Source organism: Corvus cornix, chromosome 3 (genome assembly GCF_000738735.6).
Source record: "Corvus cornix cornix isolate S_Up_H32 chromosome 3, ASM73873v5, whole genome shotgun sequence".
Taxonomy (NCBI): Eukaryota; Metazoa; Chordata; class Aves; order Passeriformes; family Corvidae; genus Corvus; species Corvus cornix.
In genome coordinates, this window is record NC_047056.1 from 42,397,196 (window position 1) to 42,416,378 (window position 19,183).

At 42.8% G+C, this 19,183-nt stretch overlaps 1 protein-coding gene across 2 annotated transcripts; it reads left to right on the forward strand.

The window, feature by feature from the left end:
* The first annotated feature begins 11 nt into the window (after positions 1 to 11).
* Positions 12 to 18,762, forward strand: TAF5L (TATA-box binding protein associated factor 5 like). 2 transcript variants are annotated; one of them, XM_039568882.1, is made up of 6 exons: positions 23 to 108; positions 529 to 772; positions 4,182 to 4,326; positions 8,888 to 8,992; positions 10,902 to 11,626; positions 16,746 to 18,762. In XM_039568882.1, exons 3-6 carry the CDS (start codon positions 4,185 to 4,187, stop codon positions 17,541 to 17,543), a joined length of 1,770 nt encoding a protein of 589 aa, XP_039424816.1. In that variant the 5' UTR covers positions 23 to 108; positions 529 to 772; positions 4,182 to 4,184; the 3' UTR covers positions 17,544 to 18,762. The 2 variants fall into 2 exon arrangements, with proteins under 2 accessions (XP_039424817.1, XP_039424816.1); XM_039568883.1 differs by lacking the exon at positions 529 to 772 and having other exon boundaries at positions 12 to 108.
* Positions 18,763 to 19,183: the final 421 nt, after the last annotated feature.

Sequence of the window (19,183 nt, forward strand, 5' to 3'; positions counted from 1 at the left end):
GGCGGCGCGCCCGCCGGCAGCTCCGGCGCCGCTGGGCGCAGTGACAGCGCCCCCCGGCCGTGCTGGTCCCCGCCGCCTCCCGCCGCCTCCCGCCGCCTGCGATGCTCAGTGAGTGGGAACCGGCCCGGGGCCGCGGCCCGGGGCCCGCACGGGGGGGCGCGGGGGGCGGGGCCGGCGGCGGGAGCGGGGCCTGGGCGTTCCGCGGGCCGCCTCGTGGCGGAGGCCCGTAGGCCCGGCCCGGCCGGCGGCTCCCGGGAGGCCGGCGGGGGCGCCTCGGGCACGGGCGCGGCCCTGGGGCAGCCCCGGCTGCGGACGGGGCCAGGCGCGTGCTCTGCGCCCGGAGGTCGCGGAGCGGCCTCTGCTCGTGATATCCTTCTTTCCCTTGGAAAGTGCGTGGGTTTAATGAGCGTCTCCTTATCGCGCCATCTCTCTTCCCTTTTCTTTTTTTCCTCCTTTTTCTTTTCTTTTTGTTTTTTTTTTCTTTTTTTTTTCTTTCTTTTTTTTTTTTTTTTTTTCAAATATTGACAGGAGAAGGCTTTCACTTTCGCGTCCCTTCAGCGAGCGCCCTTCGGCCCGCGGAGCAGCAGCGGGACGGGCGTGGGGCCCCGCAGGACTCCCGGCCCCGGTGACCCCCGGCAGGGCCCAGACGCGAGCAGAGCCTGGTGCCGCGGCTCCGTTCGGCCCCGGAAGGGCTGGGTGGTGGAGCTGGGGCCGAGGTGGTGTGAAGTGGGCTGGAGGAAAGCGTGTCCCGCAAGTCCCGCAGAGGACATCGGTGAAGCACTGTTTGGCACCGCCTTGGGGCGGCGGGGGGGTCGGGGGGGAAACAATGTGGAATTGGCAAAGCGTCATTCGTGGATGGTGAGCCAGATCTAGGTCCAAATGCAAATGGATTCATGCTGTTTTAAAATCACAGCTGTTCCCTCTCTGCCTCTTCACGTGAATGCCACTGCTCAGGCAAAAGCCTTCTCCGTAGTTCCTGCTATCCTATTTTCCTATTTTTGTACCACCACCATGCTCTCTAGGTCTCCAAGTCAGCTTGTCATGTTTACTTGCCTGTTTTTGTGAATTGCAGATGCTGCATATGTGATATCCCTTGGCTCTGAGTTCATGGTTATCTTCATATCAGTTTATCCTCATCTCGTTTTTTCTGAAGTCTTGTAAATCTCAGATTATCCTAATGTCACAAAATTAAAAATTGGGAGCTATTATTGTTGGTAGGCCCCAAATTTCACCTGTAGTGATAAAGGATAAAAGATTAGTTTTTTGCTGTCCACAACTGAGGCCTGAGATGGAGTTCTTATTAGAGAATATTCAAAAGATGCTTCTGTTTTATGCTTTTATTGGTTTGGGTGGTTTTTAAGATTGCTTGTTCTTAGTTCTCTGATGCTCACAGGTCTTTCCTCAGTCTGTTGCAAGGAAGAGACTGCTTTCCCAGTGTCAGAACCAGAATACAGAGTCTTTAAAAGCAGTGTTTCCAGTGCTAGTTTTTAAGCTCTTTTTAGTATGTCTGTACTGGGATTATTTCAAGGCTGTGGAATCTGCCTAAACCTGTACCTGAAATGTAGCATAGGTGGGAAATTAATTTTCTTGGCCCATTGCTTAGTTCATAACTAATTTCTAGCTTTTCTAGGAAGGAGGAACTTGCAATGTGTTATTAGCCTCTGCTCTGTCTTTTTTTTTAAGTGGCTTTGATCCTTAAAAAAAAATTACTTTAACCTTTTTTCAGTACTCCAGTTTGCAGCACTGCAGAAGATGCTGCACTGTAGCTCTGCAAACTCACAACGTGATCTTTCCTCTCTCTTTCCTTGTGTATTTTGCTTATCAGTAAAATTAGTTAATGGCATTAGTATTTATTGTTCTCTTTCGCTGTTTGAGAAGAATCAAACAGCTGGGACTTCTGAACAATTGTTTCAAGCTTTATGCATTTCATGGACAGGGAACTATATGCTTCTGGTTTGTTTCATCTTTTGGAGTTAATCTTCAGTTATAAAAGCTAGAGTCTTAAAATTGATTGAAAGTTAAAAACGGCAGGCTTGTCCTTTTATACCTTTAAATTCTGCATCATTGACCTGTTGTGCATTGGCTTAGCTTGAACCCAGCTGAAGGCATTTTGGCAGGCCATCCTTATGTTTATTTTATGATATACTCTAATTTTGATTAAGGGCTCAATAAAGAATATTTGTAGGAATGTTGGTTTTGCTCTTGCAGTTTTTGTGAATGCTTTTCCTGCCTTGGTGACACTATTCTTTGTAATGCTGAGTGTTAAGTATAAAGGCAAAAGTGAAGGAAGAAGCAAAGAGCTGAAATTAGAGTATGGGTGACAGTGTGTCTGATGCCAATGGGTGTTTCTTGGTGAAGACGTATTCCCTTAAGGTAGTTCCTGTTGTGTTACCTGGCAGCAGGGAAAAAAAATCTCCTTGAGATACTGCTGGTAACATCCCCTACTGTGACTGCAGGGGGGAATATAGAGGGGAGCAAGATCGCATAAATGCCTGTGGACCTGGGCAATCACTTGCACATGAGTCCATGCTGCTGGCTGAAATGCAGAATGGTAACCGTACATTGTGAAGCTTACTTAAGAGTGTTTTTAGGAGGGTGCTAAGTTGCTGATCCATCCTTGTGTCCACTCTTCTTTGTTGTCTTCATTAGAGTTCTGTTTTTCCTACAGTTTTGTGCAGCAGAAGTGTTACATTTGAGACAGTGTAAGTATTAGATATAATTTCTTTAATTGCAGGGAAGATGAAAAGGAAGTTTGCTTTTGGAGTGAAAAAAGGTGTGGTTGAAATCTGGAAATGCTTTGAAAACTCCCACCTGTTGATGCCCCTTCCCTACCCTCAAAAGTTACTTAACCTGTGGTAGCAAATGGGAATCTTTCTAAGGTTTCACCCAAGCATGTGGGTTTGCAGTTCCACATATCTGTTGAAAGTGAACTCTTGCTGAAACCTTGCATCCTCATCCACTTGTACCTAACTTCACAGAAGGGTTATTGTTCTAACAAGTGGAATAAGCACTAAAGTGTACATGGGTATTAGAAAAGACTCATTTGTTACAATATTTTTAAAGCTGTCCTTACGGTAGAAATAATGGTTCTTACAAGGGGAGGAAGAGCATCCTTGTCTCTCTGAGAAGTTGTGTTTCATTAGATTTAGCTGCTCAAACCAGGAAGCACTAACACTCAGGAAACATTCATGTCATTGGTAGTGGAGCTGTAAGGTGTTGAACTGTCTCGAGGCAGGCTTTACCTAGTATTGTTATAGGAAGAAAAACCCCTGTGGCTTTATTTAAAGGCTTTTAGGTTATCTAAATTTTGTGTAAAATTGATGGCTATTGTGAAGGGTTGGTGCAGTCAGTGACTCTCCAAATAGCAAGGGAGCTATTGCATTCATCTTACTGAGGTTCCTCTATTACAAGCCAGGAGCTAAAAGGTAGCCTTGGGCTCATTCTGTTTTTGAGGTACTACCAAGTGGTATTTGTGAGGATGGCTTCCTAAATGTATATTAAAAAACCTTCAAAGGATTATTTTTGTTTCAAACTTTTGTAGGAGGGAAGCCTGGATAGATCGAGGTAGGTGACAAAGACAGAAGGCTCTGCTTTTAATTTCCTTCTTTTTTTCTTGGGGACCTATCTGAGTGAAGTGCCAGAAGTCTGGCTCTAGCCCTTGAGTTCAGCCAATAAGCTACTGCTTCTTGGACTCCCCATATAGATTTGCTATATAAAGCACTATGTTTCCAAAATTTCCTTCTTTGTATGTTAATTTCTCATTCCACTGAATCTTCTGGAGTTTTATTTTGTTGGTTGGTCAAGCAGAGGAACCAGAAAATGACTGAAGATTACTCAAACTGCTGCTGTAAAAAGACAAGGAGGAGAGACATTCCCTTTTTATGAGCTGTTCTTAACAAAAATGCTTCAGCTCACCATTGCACTTTTAGTCCAGAATCCTCAAAACTAGTTTTGATTCCTCTGAAAAATTAGTAGAATTAGGCAGCAAAATATCTTCAGGGGTCTACAAAATGTCTAGTTAGGCCATACCACCGAGAGGCAAATCCCTGAAGGTTCTGTTTCATACTTCAGCAACAAAAATATGGAGCTGTTTGATTTCTATTGGCATTATTGCAGCTGCAGTGTAAGTTGATCTTAGCTTACCCTGTAAGAGCCTTATCACCTCTTTCTTTTCTTTTGAGGTCATGAAACGCGTACGCACAGAACAGATTCAGATGGCAGTGTCCTGCTACCTCAAGCGCCGTCAGTATGTGGACTCGGAAGGTCCCCTAAAACAAGGGCTGAGGCTGTGTCAGACTGCTGAAGAGATGGCAGCTAATCTCACAGGTAATCCTGTTGTATTTTCCATGACTGCTTCTTGGCAGAGTTGTAAGCATGTATGTTGGCAGCTATATGAATTTGTCTGCACATATGGACGTTTCTTCTTTTGAAATAAATCTCTCACTGTTAAGTTGGCATGAATTACGAACTTTTGAAGAATGAAAATGTGGGTGAAAGTGTAACAAGGTGACATTCAGTGGAACATCAGGCTGAAACACCATGTCAGGGTAGTGGAAAATACATATGTTTTATCCCAAATAACATGAAGTCTGGTGAGTAGTGGGGCTTTGGAATGGAGGTGAGAACAACCTAGATGAGGAAGGAAGTAGAAGGAATTCTGTTGTACCTTTGTGCTCCAGCAGTTATATCATGTGAAATTAAGGCTGTGTCTTTTTCTGGCCTAGTCAGCTTTGTAGTTGTGAAAAGCCTTCTCTGTCACTTGGGGGAAAAAACCCAAAACCTTCAGTGGATGAGACAAGGCATGCAGGGAAATAAACTTTCTTTTCTTTCTTAGAGATGTTTGAATCCTGCCACACTGCTTGCTTTCCATATTGTGTCTGTGACAGTCTTCATTGTAATTATTACTTTTATTTTAACAAACTATGCTGTTGCTTGAGTGTGTACAAGTATTAGAAGGATGAAAGTTATGCAGACGTTATAGAGATTAAATTCACTTGTAAAAGTAATAGAAAATACTGGGCTGACCTTTTGGATAAAAAAGCAAGGAGAATTTTTTTTCTGTTAATGAAACTGCTTAGATTATGACAGTATCCCAGGCAAAGTGGAATGGTGGAGATCTTAGTTACTTGTAATACGACTTGATTTGATAAAATATTAGTAGCTGTATAACTGCGTTTGTGGCTAGATAAGACTGGATGCAGGAACCGCTTTTTCCACCTTTAGAGTATTTTACCATAGTTAACAATCCAAAGATGAGTGACTTGTGGGTGTATGTCCAGGGGGACTCCCTCAGTGGCCTGGAGGAAACTGGACAATATTTCATTATTAGAAGTAACTTAATGTCTTATTAGTGCTTTTAATTTCCTCACTTTTTTCAGCCTATCTATCAGAAGTTTATTGCAATCCCTGAAAAAGTACTGGGGAAGATGGTAAAAAAATGAAACCAAAGTAAAATACTGAATTGTTTTTCAATGGGAGATTTTATGTGAGAAGTGGGTAGAAAGGTCAGAATGTGCTCAGCATGTGATACCAGCCGTATGAGGAGGTCACCGAAGTGTCTTATGCAGTGGAGATGGACTGGGTTACAAGCCATTGCACGTGCATGTGGCCTCATGCAGAAAAAAAATATTTCAGTAAAGAGTGTGAATGAGTGTGTGATTGGGTTTTGTCTTTTTTACTATCTTCCATCAAACGTTATTACTAAATTTCATATTAGTCTGTATCCTCTTGCCAGTGCACGTGTTTAGTGGATGGTGATTCAGAATTCAGTCATCAGTTTTCATTAGAACTGAAAATGGTCTGCTCTCATGTGTTCAGCTTCTTACGACTTCTTGTCAAGCATGCTCGCAGTGAGCTGTCAATGAGCGTGCTGCAGTTCCATCAATGAGTGTTGGAAAAGCAAACCCGAGCTTGTTACTTAATCTGACAACAGGTGCTGAAAATACTTTCTGCTGCAGTCATCTCAGTTTTGTGAACTGAATAAAAACTGAGCAGCTTGTAAAGCCTGCATAGCTTTATTTTGGGGAAAATTATCAGCATGTTTTTCTGGAGATGTTTTTGCTTTTTCCTTAGAAAAGCTCACCTTGTTTTTTCTGTTCAGTGCTTTTGTTTGACTTTTAAATTCGCTAGCCTGTGTGAATGGGAGACTTGGAGCAGATCTTGGAAGATGATCTGGTCCAACCTTTTCTCTGGGAGAGGGAGCCCAGATGAGATTATCTAGGATGCTGTCTGATTACATCTGCAGTAAAATACAGCACAGAGCTTCCTTGTGAAAGAATAATATCTGAGGACAGAATGACTGACTAAGGAACAGGTTCTTCTAATTCTGCCCATAGCACTGTTAGCACATATGACATACAACTATCTGAAATAATGTCAAATTGTACATCATCACAGTCACGTAAAAGAGGAATCAGTTGCTGTTATACAACATTTACAGCAGCCCCGCATTTGTTAGCTGGAAGCAATTCTGCTGGTAGCCAAAACACAAGACCAAGAGGGTCTGTCCATATCCCTGAGTTAGGAGCGAGTTCCTTTGAATTTCCTATCAGGTTGCATAGCTGGCCACACTTATTGGATATGAAGCAGCAGATATTTCTAGTAGATGTTCTTATGACCACTGGGGAAGGTAGAAAAGAAACTGTGGTAGGTTTATTAATGTACAAGGATATAGCAAGTGTTTTATTTCTACCGGATGGAAAATGTGCATGAAATTTTACTGTTGTTTTGGAATCAGTTGACTTCTTGATCCTCTTTGCAGTTCTCGTAAGTTTTGGGAAGGCAAAGAATTAGAATTTGTCACAACTGTCTGGTATGTAGGGTTCATTTACCATTTCCTGGACGGGAATGAGCTCTAGCATCACTGCAGAAAGAATAGGCCATAATGGTTGCCCAGTCAGACTGTTTCAGGACAGGTGGACAAAAATGATACTCCACTTTCTGAAGCACGAAGTACACCTTTGGAATTAAGTTGCTTATACAGAGAAAGTTGTGGCATGGAGGAAACATTTCACAAAGCCCAGGCCACTGAGTTGTGCTTGCATAGCATGAGCAAGGTGGCAAGCCATTCCCATTCCTGCAGAAATGAGGCCACCAGATCTCTGTGAAGAGTTGACTGTTACATGTAATCCTGTGACAGCATAAGAGACAGGCCCTCATATTTCTGTATTTCTTTGCTTTTACAATGAGTTGTATGGGTGACATTGGAAACTGTCACTAAGTATTCTTGAGTTACTACATGTGTATATGTGCAGTTTACTTTCTCATGCTGAATATTGATTATATTAAATTTTACATCCAAATAGCAGAGCTTTTTACTTCAGCTGTTGAGTAGTACCAGTATATAAGTCTGGAGTTCTTACTGGAGAAACTTACTGAGTTTCTGAAGCAGCCAGGCTGTAGAAAGCTCAGTGTAGCTGTGCCTTTCAGCAAGTTATATTTGTTTATATCTAAACTTATTTAAGATGATATCATATTGGTGCTGGAATCTGGTTTTGGTTTTTTTTCCCCAAGAAGGGATGATGAGCACAGCCCATCTCTCTGTTTCAAAAGCTGAATTCAGCTTGCCAAACTTACCTCCTGTATTTACATAAGCTGAAGGAAGGTAGACCTTTGTCTTACCAGAGAGAGAGAGGAGTGGGGGAAGAAGTAGTGACAGGCTGCCTGTGTACCATGTGCTGATCTCTTTCTAATTAGAGGCATTGAGATGAGCTGGAGGCTGGCCTATCTCTCTTTAGCGTGTGAACATTTGATAATGTTGTTTATAGACTTCCAGGGCTGTCAGACTGGTGCCTCTCTGCATGAGCCAAAAGCCCCCCCAGTGAATCAGCAGTAGAAAGGCAGAGGATGGAAAGTGATGCAGGGCAAGGGAGACTTAAATAAATTGAAGTGAAAGTAATAAAAATAGGGGGTTTGGAGGTGACAAGAGTTACAAATTGAAAAAAAATAATAGGAAAGGAAAATAGTGAAACTCCTTGCCCTCTTGTGCTCTATTTAGAACAGCAGAATGTGTGTTTCTAATCACTTGTATTTCCACGTGCTTGGGGTATGTTGATGCGTGTCTGAAAAGTTGCACAAAGTCCCCTGCGGATTCCAGGCCATTAGCAGAAAAGCAAAGGTTTGGTGCCATAGAAGGAGAAGCCAATTCCCTTTCTAAACAGTTCAGAACCACTTTTACCAGAGTCTGGTTCTGAAAAACAGTTTGACACAGTCTGAGAAGACTGTAACAACTGGGTTTGTGGTCAGTTGCCAGCTACCCCTTAACCTAAAATCCTCAGGGAGAAGGGCACATTTTAGTGAAAAACTGCTAAATGTTTGCTTAGAGATTCAGTGCTTTCTCCACCACCTCTGTGAGACTTAGTAAATTATAATGATTATAATTTATTGTAAATTATAGTGACTGGGATGAGAAATTCGAGAATCTGAAGTAGTGTGACTGTAGATTTGTTTATGATGGTTGGTAGGACTCACCGAAAAAGAAACTATATTTTGGGGAAAGTTGTGTATTGCTTTCTTTATCTTTTCTGAGTGTAAAGTTGTAAAACCACAGTTGTAAAACTTTTAAGGGGTCTGTGATGGTGTTACTCTGAATTTCTTGGGAACTTAAGGTTGCGTTTGAAAACTTCAAAATGAGTTCTGGGTGGAGCAGGTGAGTTGCTGAGATTTTTAGGATGGGTTTTGGCTCTCAGTGTATTTTCTCATTCATGATCTGTCTAGGTGGTTAATGCCACATTTAGATGCTTTGGAATACGTTATACCTGGATGGTTTGAAAGATTAAATGTCATCTGAGTGGCTGCATACTCTGGATTTTATGAGCAGCTTTGTTTTCAGACACACATGTAGAAATCCTTAAATCCCCATGTAATTTTTGCTTCTTCTATTTCACAGTCCAATCTGAGTCTGGTTGTGCCAACGTTGTGTCTGCAGCTCCCTGCCTGGCAGAGCCACAGCAATATGAAGTACAGTTTGGACGATTACGCAATTTTCTGACAGGTAAATATCAGGAAGCAGGGAAGAAGTAGCTGAGTTTTGGTTTTGTTATTTCAGTGAGTAAAGGGCCATATAATAAAATGCAAAATCATGTCTCTAACAATCTTTTGATTTCTAGTTTTGAGATTTCAGTTAAAATAGAAATGTTTAATTTTTCTTTTTTTGGTTGTTGTCTGTGTGCTGAATAGCTTTGAATTTTGTAGATGGCTGACTGTCTTTTCTTGCTCAAGCATTTGGCCTTTGTAGATATTCTAGACAACAGCATATTTACACAGGACAGGAGTAACTTCACTAATTAGTCTCTTGTTCAACCACCTGCTCAAAGTGGGGCAAGATTGGTGTTTGATCAGGTTGCTTATAGCCTTTTCCAGTCAGGTTTGGAAAATCAAAGACTCTGGAGATTGCTGTGCATCTCTGGGACCCTGCTGCAATTCAATGAGAATTTTCCTTGCAACAGCTTGCCTGAGCACCTCTGAGAGGAGGCTGGCTCCTTTTCCAGTCTAATATCTTGCTGGGTACTGAATGCAAGCAGTTGAATACCCCCTTTATTCTTCAGGCTAGGTGGACCCAGCCCTGTAACATCTTCGTATGTTCCTAGGGAACATTTTTCTTTGTTCATGTTTCTGCCAACTTCCCTTCTCTTCCTTTTGTCCCCTACTGCAAAGTGAGGTTCTTCTTCTTGTTGCATTTTTGGACTAGTGCACCTGGAGAAAAAGGAGACCTGCTGACTGCTTAGAGCTTTTACTACATTCAGACCACTGTTTTCACTGGCTTTGGCCCAGTTTCAGTGGGAGAGGAAGGAGAGTGATGCTTAAGTATTCAAAAAGTATGTATACACTGCACACCACACATACTCTGTAGTTACTCCTGTAGAAATGAGAGAGAGGCACAGTATGGACTAGGGAAAGTCTGGAAGAGTGCTCAGCACAAAGGAAAAATAACCTAATGGAAAAGGAGAAAAGGGACTATGCATTGATGAGTGGCAGGAGGGAAGAGAATGTTGAAAAGCAGCAATGCCTTTCGCATTTTGAGGATCAGCAGTGCCCATTTGTTTTCCAGTAATTTGGACCATTTGGTCCTCTGGTAATAACTCATTGTGGCCCTGTTTGTTGCCATGGTATTCTGCAGGGCTCCACTCCTCACAGTTCCCTGGAGCTGGCAAACAGCCCCAGAGAAGCTGGGGAAGGAGGGGTGGAGCTGTTGCACAGATCAGCCTCTGCAAGGTACAGCACAGCCTAATCGGGGTTTGTTACACTGTGTACTAGGAATTACTGCTGGGATTTGCCTTGGCAGAGAGAGAAAAGCATGTACATGAGCAGGCACAGAAATAATAAAACAAGAGCACAGCATATTGCAGTACATTTTGGAAACTGTAGCTTCCTTTCCCCTGAAGACAAATCAGTTCCATCCAAAGCACCACACGCACATTTTACTGATGCTGAGAGAAAAAAAGCCACTACAGCTCAGGCCTAGACAAGCTAGGTAAACAATTTTGACTTAAAACACTTAAATACTATTTTAGATATAATGAATAATTTTGAAGTTCATTTATCACAATAAACAAAGGGCATACTTTTTCTTTTGAAATAAGTGGGGAGAATTCAACTACCATGTATTTTATGAGGTGGTATATTATTAGCTGTCCCACACCTAAAAATGGTTTTGAAATCGCTGTATTTTATTTTGGCAAGGTACCTCACTGATGTGGCAATCTCTCTTCAGGTCTGCAATACGTACTGTACCTCCTTAAGGTGACAAAGAGGTTCATGTAGATGTGCCAACAAAAGTCTCCTTTTGCTTGCTCTCTCATGTCGCTGTCAAGGCTTTTTCAGTAGTTGTCCTTGCTCTGTTTTATTCCCAGTAGAAAGTGGATTGAGAAGTCATTCCAAGTTTTTTGTTGTTTTTTATATAGATTCAGATTCTCAGCACAGCCATGAAGTGATGCCTCTTCTATATCCCCTCTTCGTCTACCTCCATCTGAACATGGTCCAGAATGGCCTAAAAAGCACAGTGGACAGTTTTTACAGCCGCTTCCATGGCATGTTCTTGCAGAATGCCAGCCAGAAGGATATCATTGAACAGTTGCAGACTACCATGACTATTCAAGATATCCTGTCCAACTTGAAGCTCCGGGCTTTTCTGGACAACAAGTACGTCATTCGCCTTCAAGAGGACAGCTACAACTACCTTCTTCGCTACCTCCAAAGTGACAACAACAACGCCCTGTGCAAAGTCCTGACCTTGCACATTCACCTGGATGTGCAGCCTGCCAAGAGGACTGACTACCAGCTCTATGCTGGTGGGAGCTCTTCACGCAACGAGAGCAATGGCCTGGAGCCCAGCGACATGCCGGCTTCCATTCTGCAGAATGAGGCAGCGCTGGATTTACTGCAGGACAGCATTAAACGTGTCAAGGACGGGCCCCCTTCCTTAACCACCATCTGTTTCTATGCCTTCTATAACACGGAGCAGTTGCTGAACACTGCAGAGATTTCACCAAATAGCAAGCTGCTCGCTGCTGGGTTCGATAATTCATGTGTGAAGCTGTGGAGCCTGCGCTCCAGGAAATTGAAATCTGAGCCCCACCTTGTTGATGTGTCCCGCATCCGTTTGGCTTGTGACATCCTGGATGAGGAGGTCTGGATACCCTTTTTTTTCTCCCTTTCTCCCCCTCCTGCTGGCCTGTTTTGAACATGAATTGTTGAGGATCTAGTAATGTCTTGGGGAACTGTGAGGCTGTTTGACAACCTGTGTGCCTTGATGGTCAGATTTTATAACCTGCTTTCCTCCTTGTTCTTCCCTGCAGTGGTAGTAAATGCTGCATTGAGGTGCAATGAGTTTGTGCTCGGGTCATAGTTTGTTAGTCCTAGGTGCTGGTCCCCCCTCCTTCAGCTGTCCTTGAACAGATGCCAGATGCCTTGAACAGGCAGCCCAGTAAGGGCAGGTGACTAGAGTAGGCTCCCTTCCCTGAGGAACATGGAGCCTTCTTCGGGATGGAAAGATGAAACAAGGAGATACGGGCAGTAAAACGCAGTGCCAAATGAAAACTAGAAGGAAAGTAGCTCAGAATAACCAGGCATAAGGGTGGAGATGGAGAGAAGGGCAGAGACACAGGAAGAGGAAAATACAGACAAAGTAAGGAAACAGCTAAAGAAGTCTGATCAGATGCCTACATGCAAAACTGTATTTCAGGCATCACCTTCATTTACCAGAGGTAAAGAGTTATGGAAAAATTATGCAAAATGTCTCTTAAGGAATCTGAAGTGTAGAAATTTCAGAGGCTTTCTACTCTGGAGTGGTGGAGACAAGGACAGGGATGTGTGTACCTTCAGTTCACATGCAAGGCTAGATGGCATCTTCTACATGACCTTTATTTTTCTTGGGGGTTTTTTTGGTTGGTTTTTTTTTTTTTTTTTTTTTTTTTTTTTTTTTTTTGCTTTCTAGTCACGCCCTTCCTCCCCTCTCCACCCAACTGCCCAAGTAGCAACTTATATCTGGTTAGAGATCAAAATTTGTGACTCTTTCATTGTTTAATCACTCTTCTCCTAAAAAAACCCAAACTGATTTGTTCTTGTTTAGCAGGAGAGACATCATTTTTTCTTCTAAAAAATACTTAGTGGCAAGGTTCTATTTATTTTGGAAGAGTGCTGAGAGCTTGGTGTATTCAGGGATCTGTGATTAGGGGTTGCTTTGTTAAACAGCTTGAGAAAAGAGGCAGGCATCAAGGTGAGACAGCACAGCAGTATGTTCACTGCTTCCCAGGTTAACCCTTTTTGCAGAGTGAGCAGGTAAGTGGGTCAAACTAGCCCAAAATGGAGCTATGGACTTGATTTCATTATAAACTGCATGAGTTCATAGGGCATGTGACTCTGTACTGCCCATCATGGAAGCCCAATGTCAGTAACCTGCAACAGAGGAGAATTTGTTTAGTAAATCAGCAGGTCACCTTCTTTGGTTCTGGACTGTGGAAAAGTGAGATATTGCCAGGTTATCAGGAGTGTGTTTATTAAGTTTCTCTGGCATGTGGTCATAGACTTGCATGTTGTGCATGTATTAGGAGACAGCCATGGAATCTTGAATGCAAATGGCTTTGGTGGCTATTTGATGTTTTGTGTACCCTGCAGTTTTTGTGCACAGGTCTAAAGCCAGAACTGGTCAAAAACCAGCATAGATCAAAGTCCTCATTGCCCTGAATAATTTCCACCACTGACAAAACAGTGACCTGAGCAGGAGTTCAGTGTTGAAGGAGGATACCAATACCAGTCTGAACACACTGTTGGTTACCAAATGCAAATGAAAGCCCCTTGAATACAAGGAAATAAGTTCACTTATCTGGGAGCCCTAAGTGGAAATACACAGATACCCACAGAGTTGCAGGTGGGAACAGACCAGCACTTGCTTTGGTGCCATGGGAGAGGAAGCCAAAGATACCAAGACCAAAACAGACTACCTTGACTGGGCTGCAGCTCAGTGTGAGCAGGGGCTGTATTTCAGACTGTCACTGCAGTCTGATCAGTAGCAATTCACAGGGATAAAGCTGATAAAAACTTTGACAAAGAACAAAAAATTCTTAATATGCTTTGACATTACTTCTGTGAGTTCTGTAGAATAACTTGTGAGGATGTTAAAATTTGATTTGGTTGATTTCTGTATTGCATAATTAGTTTTGGATAATGTATTTAAATAGTAATGCATTAAATAAGTAGTCTTCAGCCTGGTTTTTGATTTTCTGCAAGGAAACATCCTTCTTTTTATGAAGTTATAAAGGTCTAAAATCATGCTAGTTTCAGTTGCTGTTGTTCAGGGTGGCACTAAAGCTACTCTGTTGAGTTTATTCTTCTTGTGAGGGGGTGTGTGAGTGTATATATATATATATATATATATATATATGAGATTGAGACTTAGAAAATGTGTTAGAACAACTTCTTTTTCCTAGTCCATGTGAAGCCTTTGTGTCACTAAGGTCAAAATCATCTTCTAGGTCTAGTTTTAGTGAATTTTGCTCAGTGTGATGCTGCAGTGTACTTCACTAGTGTAGCCTTGCTTATTGCAAATAAGAGAGGCTTACTATTTTGGGATACAGTAATTCTGTTTTCTTTATAGTAGTGTCTCACAAATGCCACTTTATAGTCTCTCTTACTTTGGGTCCAGTATAAAAATGGAGTTCTGTAGCTGTACAAACGGATGTATTGTCTGTCTCTGCAATTTTGCCATGCTCATCTCTGGTACTCCATAAATTAACATCAGAAAATAGTGCTCTGTTCCAAGCCACAATAGTGCCAGCCTTTAAATCCTGTGAAGACTAAGTATTGACCCCATTTAGCTCTGCTTCTAAGGTTCTGCTTTTAAGTGGCAGTGGTCCTTCAAGTGGTAATGAGTGAGGATGATGCTGACACCTTGTTTGATGGCAGATGGGAGGGAATTCTGGAAGGAGCACTAAGAAATGTCCTGCAAAGAGAGCCATCCTTCCTCATCGTTCCCTGCTAGGGAATCTCTACTGTAGGCAAAGAGATCTTCCCTTTTGACATCTTAAGAGCACTGCAGGATGAGAGAGATGATGACAACCAGGAAAACCTGTTACTGGTTAGAAAAAAAAAAAGATGTGAGACTTTGTTTTGTTTTTCTTTGAGACTATCATTGTTGCTTTTTGAGGCTTGGTGGCTGCACTTGCAGCTGCCTCCTTAATCTGGTCAGCAGACTAACTTGGATAGGGAGGAAACTGAAAAATGTAGTGACTCAGAAGCATTACAGATACGCTGTTTTCAGTAAGCTATGAGAGGAGCATGCAGTTGTGCTAAATGGGTGTCAAACAAGTCGAAGATAAGATTTGCTCCCTGTGACCATATGGGAGTGTAGGTTTCAATGCTGCAGAAGGCGTTGTCAAATCTGCTGGTACTGTAAAACAAGGAAGGCAGAGGAGGTCCTTGCAGACAGCCCATGTAGGCTTGTATTTGAATGCATGAAGTTGACTACCTGGACTTGCAAAATTTGCAGAAACTGTAATACAATACAGGTAGCTTGAAGGGGCTTCCACTGGTAACTTGTCAGGAATCTTACGGTCATAATTAAATAGCATAAAATGCTGCAGGTATCAGCCATTCCCCTTTAATGTGGTAACACAGCCTAGAGATGCTGTGGATTCCAGTAAGCCATGCTCTATCTGAGGTAGAAAAGCAATTTGAATAAGAATGGGGTTTTGCATGCCAGAGCCTGCAGTTTCTCTCTGCCTCACCTCCATAGCAGAGATGAAGTTGGCTTCCAGCCGCATCATAAAGCTCCCATGGGCACTGACTACTCTGAAGAGACGCAGCACTGCTAAATATGGCTGGCTGCCTACCACATAACATGCTGTTGAGATGGAGAAAGGCAAGGAGATAGCCAAGTCAGAGTTTGCTCACCTCCAGCGTGAATTTGAAACTACTGGAGGAGAAGCACTTTCAGGGCTATTGCTAAGTCTGAAGCCAAACTGTCTGTGGGTCCTGAGGTCAGGGGGGTGGAAGATACAGAGCTGCTTTCAACACACCAACTTCTGCTGGTCTGACTTCTGCTGATTGGCAACAGTCCAGCAGCCCTGGGGAATTGGGTTTCCTCTCCGGGCAGGAAGTGCTCCTTCTGCAGGAAATGGGCCAGTTCAAGATGATAAATGTTAAAGGGGCTGCTCACAAACAAAAGGATGTTGTGTTGAATTTGATGTGCTGAATGGGTGTTACTGATTCAGTACTGAGGAAGAGTGTCTGCCTGACAGCCCTGAGGAAAGGTGGTCTCAAGTTACTACACAAGTGCACCCCAAGACAGGGTTATCTTGCACTGTCAGTGAGACCCCATCTTGTCAGGCAAGGACACTTCTGAGATCTGTTGAAATCTGTGCAGTCTGTATTTCAAGTGTCAAGGGCTGCTACCTGAGTAGGCTTTTAGAGACTCTTACCTTCCATTGGGAGATTGCTTTAGCACAGCTCGCTGAATAGTCTTTAAACACAAAAGTCTTTACTTGTTGACTATCTGCCCTGGTACTTGAATTGGAGAATAACAGGATTGAAAGGTTTCCAGTTCCATCATTTTTGTGAATATTCATCTTCTCCTATGCCAAAATAGATACATTGACCTAAATAAGCTGTGTACAGTTGCTGTTCTTGAAGGGTGAGGATGTGAAAGCATCCTGATGGAGCTTGCAGGGAGAAATAGATGTTAGAGCCTTGCTGTGTTTGTGTTTATGTGTGGGGTTAAGAAAGAATGTTAAGCAGACAGCTTGTCAAATACGCTTTGTCTTTCCATCTGCCTTTTATTTTAGACATCTGTGATTGTTTCCCTCTACTGTGAGATTCACTTCCAACAATGACCACACGAAAAGAGTAGATGCCAAGATCTGTTTTCAACATCTTAGCCAAGTGTTTTTAGTACAGTGTGGATAGGGGCTATGCATATTTTTTAGCAAAAGGAAAAATGTCATTAAATATTTTTTCCCCTCTTTGCCTGCAGTCTCAGGTTAAGATGCCTTCTGGATTGAGCATAAGGCTACCAAAAATAGTGATAATACCTTTATAGAAAGTCTTATCTCACCATTTCTTTCCGTATTCACTTAGAGCAAATGCACCAGCAATGTTTATGTCTCAGAGTTGTGCAAAATGTGCCACATCTAAAGTAAATAATCTAAGTCCTTCTGTATTAACAACCTCCCATTTTCCTTGTGGAGATTCTTATATTTGTTGAATGGATAAACATGCTTCCTTCCTTGTTTCTTTCTCTTCTTCATGACCAGGAGGAAGAGGATGACAATGCAGGCACAGAAATGAAGATCCTGAGAGGACACTGTGGACCTGTGTATAGCACGAGGTTTCTTTCAGACAGTTCAGGACTCTTATCTTGTTCTGAGGACATGTCCATCAGATACTGGGACCTCGGAAGTTTTACAAACACTGTGTTGTACCAAGGACATGCCTATCCTGTCTGGGATTTGGATATTAGCCCCTGCAGCCTGTATTTTGCCAGCGGTTCCCACGATCGCACTGCAAGGCTCTGGTCGTTTGATCGGACGTACCCGCTGCGAATATATGCAGGCCATTTGGCAGACGTGGACTGTGTCAAGTTCCACCCCAATTCCAACTACTTAGCAACGGGCTCCACAGACAAAACCGTGCGCCTGTGGAGCACTCAGCAGGGCAACTCCGTGCGGCTTTTCACCGGCCACCGGGGCCCTGTGCTGGCGCTCGCATTTTCTCCCAACGGGAAGTACCTGGCATCGGCAGGTGAAGACCAGCGGCTGAAGCTGTGGGACTTGGCATCAGGAACTCTTTACAAAGAACTGAGGGGGCACACGGACAACATAACCAGCCTTACTTTTAGCCCTGACAGTAGTTTAATTGCTTCAGCGTCAATGGACAATTCAGTTCGGGTCTGGGACATTCGGAACACTTACTGCAACGCCCCTGCGGATGGGTCTTCCAGTGAACTGGTTGGTGTATATACCGGACAGATGAATAATGTACTGAGCGTACAGTTTATGGCCTGTAATCTTCTTCTAGTGACTGGAATTGCACAAGAAAATCAGGAACATTAATTTTGCTTTTTGTCTTAGGGAAGTGGGTGGGTGTCTTGAATGCCAGAGTCCATTGCAAGCTGAGATTACTGACTGTGAAACACTTTTCTTCCTCTGCCCCCTTGAAAGGCATGTTCAGAGTGATGCAAATGCTTTAAGATGTCACAAAAATGCCTGTACTGTTGAACAGAATAAGGAAAAAAAGGAGGAGTGATGAAAATACATATACATTCTAATTTTGTACTTGTAGGAATGGGAAAAAGGGGAGTAAATCCAGTAGCTTGGGGAAACTGAAAGCCTGGCCCAGATAAGTGAAACTGCCAACCAGATAAGCTGCTGACCTGCACTTAGATATCCTTCATTGATTGATGGGCACATCTTACCTACTGTTAATTCGGCTTGAGTGTGTGGAGAACTACTGGCTCAGTGGTTTTTGTTTTGTTTTGCTTTTGTTTTCCTGGTATTGCAGAGGACCAGCATTTTTAAGACCCTTTTATTAAAAGAACATTGCATATTTCCTACAGTGATAGTGGTCCTAAATATTTCAGCTCCCTATAGCACTTCTGGAATATTTTGGGCTAAATAAGTAGAAAATACCCTTGTTCTTTTTTAGTAAGGGGATGGAAATCTGACCTCAGTTGGGGCCCATCTCTGCACTGTTGTTTGGGTTTGGTTCCTGGTACTAGCTGTGATTATGTGTATTTATGTTCCATTAATTAGGAAATTTTCTGACTCTGGTTGCACTGTGTTTTGAGGATGGGAGGACAGTGGGGACAGATTGGTGGCTTTAGGGTAATGAGCGACTTGCCCTGTCTGGGGGGAGGGCACCATAGAACAGAAGCGGCTAAGTTAGGACTCCTGATGGAAACAGGGCATGTCAACCCACCACTGCACCTCACAGAAATATTTCCGTAAATGGAAGTTGGCAGTCTAGGGAGAGGGGGATGAGAAGAGACACACAAAGTGACATGGGAAAAAAATAGTATTACTAAATTATTGTGTGTACACAGAGGCAGCTCTGCCAGTGTTGGATTTTTCTCAAATGTTGCAATACCGGTTTCATGAACACTTTGTGAGATAAATCATCAGCATTTACAAGGATCTGCGGAAAAAGCACGTTCTAGTTTGTCATTTGGAGAGATTAAATATTTCTGCTTTCTGGAAAGAGTTATTTTGTATTTTGTTTTCTATTAAAAGCATTTAGTTTAAAAAGAAAAATAAAAATTGTTTGGTCCCTTTCTGGGAAGTTTGTTCTGACTTGTATGAGAAGAAGAGGGCAGCAGCTTCCCCTGCACTGCTTGAGCCAGACCCCACTTGGCACTTGGAGGCTGATCTGGTGGTCTCACTCACTTGGTGCTGTTTTGATGTCCCCCTGCTTGCTTTCCACAGAGCTGATGTGACGCATCACAGAGTGGAATATTGATACAGCTTTGTAGGTCAGCTAAAATGTATGTGGAGAATCTAGGTACTCCCTGAGGTTGATACTAGACGCCAGAAGGCCTCATTCTGTAGCGCTATATGACCTTTACTTTGTGGTTTGATCTTTTAAAATGCCTCTTTCAAGCAAATGTCTTCTAGACAGGCTGTGGGTATTAAATGATAATTCCCTTCAGCTTCCCTTAGCCCTTCTGGATTTTCGTGAGAAAATTCTCTTGAGAAGA